The 4,965-nt window shown below is 37.8% G+C and overlaps 1 protein-coding gene across 4 annotated transcripts in view; it reads right to left on the bottom strand.

The window, feature by feature from the left end:
* Nucleotides 1–4,965, bottom strand: part of LOC107685962 (6-phosphofructo-2-kinase/fructose-2,6-bisphosphatase 4-like) — a 20,319-nt gene that overhangs the window by 3,864 nt on the left and 11,490 nt on the right. For all 4 annotated transcript variants that reach the window (XM_016482737.1, XM_016482738.1, XM_016482739.1 and 1 more), the window contains exons 6-13: nt 4,552–4,608; nt 4,349–4,470; nt 3,110–3,317; nt 2,526–2,672; nt 2,329–2,433; nt 857–986; nt 642–704; nt 491–555 (exon numbers count right to left, since the gene is read on the bottom strand). In XM_016482737.1, the coding sequence (XP_016338223.1) occupies nt 491–555; nt 642–704; nt 857–986; nt 2,329–2,433; nt 2,526–2,672; nt 3,110–3,317; nt 4,349–4,470; nt 4,552–4,608 (897 nt within the window). The remainder of the gene's footprint in view (nt 1–490; nt 556–641; nt 705–856; nt 987–2,328; nt 2,434–2,525; nt 2,673–3,109; nt 3,318–4,348; nt 4,471–4,551; nt 4,609–4,965) is intronic.

Here is a 4,965-nt window from a genome sequence, read left to right on the forward strand (position 1 = left end):
CCATGGACAGGAAAAAAAAAAAAAAAAAGCAGCAGTATAGAGAAGAAAAAATGTGAACCAAAAAAAAATAGAGTGAATTGTAATCTGGCATGCTGCAGTACATCCTAATAATGCTAATAGGTAAAATCATCAGTGAGCCCAACACCTGCGACAGCTGAGGCTCAGGAGACCACAAAGCTTAATCACTTTATTATACAGAAGAGCTCTCAAGCATAACTACAGACTGACTGCACACTTTCCCTTAAAGGGGTCATATGATGCTTTTTTAAAGATCATTATTTTGTGTATTTGGTGTAACAGAATCTCTTTGGTTTTGAGACTTTAGTCTTTGCAACTTCAGGGATCTTATCTATTCACGAACAGCTTGTAACACTCCAAAGAGAAAGGAAAACTTGAAATCGCATCATATGACCCCTTTAAGCGATAACAGGCGGGGAGGCTTTTTAACCACCAAACTGACTGACATGCTCAGTGTGTTTGTGAGTCTTACCGATGGTCTGTCTCGGTGCGTATTCACAGCATCCACGTTCAAACAGACTGACTCCACCTTACAACCTGAAGACCCAGATTGATTCACAATCAAGACCTGAATAGCATTATTTAAAGAATAATATCCAGATTCTTAAGGAAGGGTGTCTTACCATAGGCCATTGGTGTTAACTTCAATACTGTGTGTAGAGTGCATTTCAGGTAAGGCAATTCCTCTGCAGGAGAAAAACACACCAAATAAATGTAGAAGACTTTCAATTACTTAGAATGCCTTTTTAAATGCATTAATCATCAGTACAACTGTGCAAGTGAACTGAGATTTAAAAAGAGACTAGATCTTCATGAGTGGTGTCACAGTGGTCATTACCTGCAGTCTTGTCCAGAAAGTAGGCCAGCAGGCATCTCATGACGGCCTGATGACAGATGACTAGAACGTTCTCCTGCCGCTCTAACTCCATGATCACAGGTTCCAGCCGTTGGACCAAGTCTTCATAAGACTGTGAGGAGAATACTGGATTACAACACTCTTCCATTTACCATATAACGATCACATCACACACACACACATGCAAACACAAAAGGCTGGAGAAAATCAGCAGCTGACATGAAACGTCATGGGATACTACACTGAATATTTGTACGTCTAAAAGTTCATTCGTCACAGATTGTGAAATTATATTCAAAATATACCATTATAAAATAGAAACAAATAGAATAAAACAGAATTATTAAATGAAAACTTGAAAAAGAAATTAGAAATGTTGCCTTGGCAACTAACTGAAATAAAATAAATTTTAAATAGATTTTAAGTACTAAATTTACTAAAACTGAAATAAAAATAAAGATAAATAGAAATAGAAATAAAAAAAAATAATAAAGATGACAAAATTAAATCAAACTAAAATTAGGATGAAAATAGAAAATATAAAAATAAAAGCTAGTTCAAAATATTAATAAATAGTACTAAAATAATATCATTTTTTATGTGTTAACTACAATAACACAATCTCTGACATGATTTTCACTAAGCACTGACCATTTAATTTGTAAAATAAAAACTAATTATATTGAACGGTTTGAGGCCTACAATTAAACAAATGTTTTGATAATGCACAGTTAGAATTTTTCCAATAGTTCACATCATGTTCACAGAAACCTTTCTCATAACTAAAACTGACAAGCAGCTGAAATGTTTCTAACTGAATTGATAATGAATCAAAATTGATATAAGTACAGTCCTAAAACACGCACCCTTATGTACAGCACTGAAATAAATGCACACTTAAACACAAGACACCAGGACCTTGCACCCAGTCTTTATCTAATGTAGTGAGAACAGTGTGGTGCTTTAATGCTCTCGGAGTAAACAGGTTTGAGATATTGATCTAAATGAGAACTGCCTGCTCTGAAGAACAAACACGCTCACAACTTGACAGATGAGAGGAGCAAATGGAAGTGTGTATGTGCCGGCTGAGGGTAATGGTGTGTTATGTACTCGGTCAGAGTAATAACAGTTCATAAAAACACGCCTTTTTGAAACAATGTCAAAACAGACTTGTTTACTCCATTTCTGAGTATTTGACTGGTGACTAATCCTGAAAATAATGGCTTTCAGAAAGCCTAGCAACCAGCAACATTTGTTTGATGGCTGTTTAATGCACTAAAGAGTGAGGAAAAGCTGCTTGTCGCCAAAGGGACATAAAAGAGCAATACAAACACTGAATGCTAAAATACATCTCGCTATTGTGAATAAGGCCATTAACCCTTATGTCAATTCAAATCAAATGCACAATTAAATAATGCACTGATTGAAAGCAAACTGATCTAATGTAAACCGACCTCTCCTTTGGGATAGCGATAACGATATTTGTCCTGGTCACGTAATGCAAACTCCTGTGGATATCTCTGCTGGATCTCCTCATACATGAGCTCCTCACAAACGCCCTAAACACACATAGATGAACTATGAGTCAATTAACACAATGTCCCTGAAATAAAGACAAGGTGTGTTCACCATTTATAAACAATAGACTTACGGCATCAATTTCATTGAGAGCTTTCCACTGTTCATATGGCACACCCAGAGCTTCTGCCGTCTGTATAGTCCTCTTCATCTGACTCGTCCACACCTTCAAATCCCGTATATTCTGCGACTGGATAAACTGTCTCAAAGCCTTAGCAAACTGAGAAGGAAAGTGAAAAAAACAGAGGTTTAAATTATTAACTAACACAAAAGCACACAAACAGTCGTTCTTTGGAAAGATTTAAGATACCTGAATGAATTGTTTAGTATCTGATCTAATGATAACATACAGTAGAGAAGCTGGACTTTTCTGGGTACTTGTCCAAAAGCTTATTTTTAACAATACAACTTCAAATTTAGGGTGGTACTGATACTGATAAGCAGATAATCATTTGCATGTTATTTATACTTTTGAATATGTTATATATAACATATACTTTTGAACTTGTGAATATATTAAACATTAAAATCTTATTATGAAACAAACAAATATTTCTGTCCTGATTTCATTACGCTTACATGTTATTTCAAGACAATTTTGTATTGTTAGTTACATTAGAATTTATCAGTCAATGTAAATAGGTCTATACAGCTTACCTCCTTTCCCCTGGCCGAGAGCCCTGAGTCTCCACCGATACGACCTTTGATGTTCAGGTCACTCTCTCCATGCCGGCACAAGTAGATGGAGCGGGGCGTGATGTGGATATTCATAAGGTAGTAAACAATTCGGCTCTGTATGTGGTCCTGAACCCGGTTCACCAGGTACCGCCGCCCCACATCTATGATCTTAATGAATGAAAGGTCCCTGAACACACCAAAAAAAGAGCATGTGAAATAGGGTTGTGATGGTGAGGAAAGTTTCCCGCCGGTTAATCGACGTGTGACAACACCGGTAATACCGGTATCACCGTGGGGGCGGGGGCGTTTCCTCTTTTTCTCGCTTTCCTTCGCTTTTAAATAGCTTGCAAAAGCGGCGTTTGCATTTTACTTTAACTTTTAAATAGCGGCAGTTCGGCGTCAATTGCTTGAATGCAACAACAAAATACAACGTCAAACTCACTTTAGCCTATAGAACTTTTATTAACAAAACAAATAAAAATACACCATGCTATAGGGCAGGCTATGCCTAAAATAAAATAACAAATAACGTACATAAAGTTTAAAGAGGTTTACAAAACTGGAAATAGGCTAAGTAAACATGTATAATATATAACCAAATAAATAAGAAACGTAGAACGTTTATTAGCAAAACGAGTAAGAAAGCTTGGAGGCACGGCATACACCTTGATGTCAAATAAAATAAATAAATGACACAAAGTTTAAATAAAGTAAAAATCAGCAAACAATGTGGAACCAATTAAATAAGAAACGAATGTTTAAAAAAAACTTCCAAAATCACCTTAAATAAACGGCAAAAGTCAACAGGCTTTTCAAAATCCAGAATATTGCCAATCAGGCGCTTTTGCATTTCTTTTCGAAACTAAATCATCCGCCATCATCTTGTCTGTCTCACCTCACCTCACTCGTCAGCTCGACTCACTCTCCTCACTGGATAAATGAAGTCTGATCTGTGATGCGACTGTCGTTCGGCACGCTGCATTGAGCGCGTTCAGTTTTTAATTGTAGTGTCTGTTCTTTTACTGAACTAAATGATTTTTATTACTACAAAAAATCAAAACGACGGTGGGGGTCGGTGCCGCGGTGGGCAAGTGGCGTAACCGGTGTTGCGGCTTAACACCGGTATCACCGTCAGCACCGTCTATCGCGGCAAGCCTAATGTGAAATTGATAGATTCATAGATTGAATTAAGTTCAGCAGAACCAAAATGGCATTTACCTGTCCAGCTCCTCATCCAGTGGCTGATAAGAGTTCTCATAACATTTGATCCTCTTCATAAAGTCTGCGACGGCCTCTTCTGTATTACAGTGTATGTAGTCTGGACTGCCCAACTTCACTTGCTGAACACCAAGACCACAAATTTAGACCAAAAACAAGGTGGGATAAAGATATCGAAGATATTCTGCAGTTCTGAGACTTACCACGATGTTCTCTGCAATAACATCCGGGTCTTCACACACTGATTCCACGAAGAAAACCTGAGGGGTGTGAAAAGAGGGTTTTAAAAGAGCGAACCCATGAGAAAAACACCTTAAAGGGGTCCAATTATGCTCTTTTACAAAGTCTTGATTTTGTTTTGGGGTGTACTAGAACAGGCTCTCATATTAGGTTGTTCGAAAAACACATTATTTTTCACATATTTTACATTATTACAACACCTCTCTCCCCAGTCTGGCATGAACGGCTCGAATAGTTCCTGTATCAAACGAAGGCCCGCCTTCTGAAATACGAAATGTGCAGTGATTGGTTAGCTGGGCCAGTGTGTGTTGTGATTGGCAAGCACGTGGCGCCTGGTCGGGAAATGTCATGGCCCTTACCATAGCCGCCTGCAACCT

Source organism: Sinocyclocheilus anshuiensis, unplaced genomic scaffold (genome assembly GCF_001515605.1).
Source record: "Sinocyclocheilus anshuiensis isolate Anshui unplaced genomic scaffold, SAMN03320099.WGS_v1.1 scaffold465, whole genome shotgun sequence".
NCBI lineage: Eukaryota > Metazoa > Chordata > Actinopteri > Cypriniformes > Cyprinidae > Sinocyclocheilus > Sinocyclocheilus anshuiensis.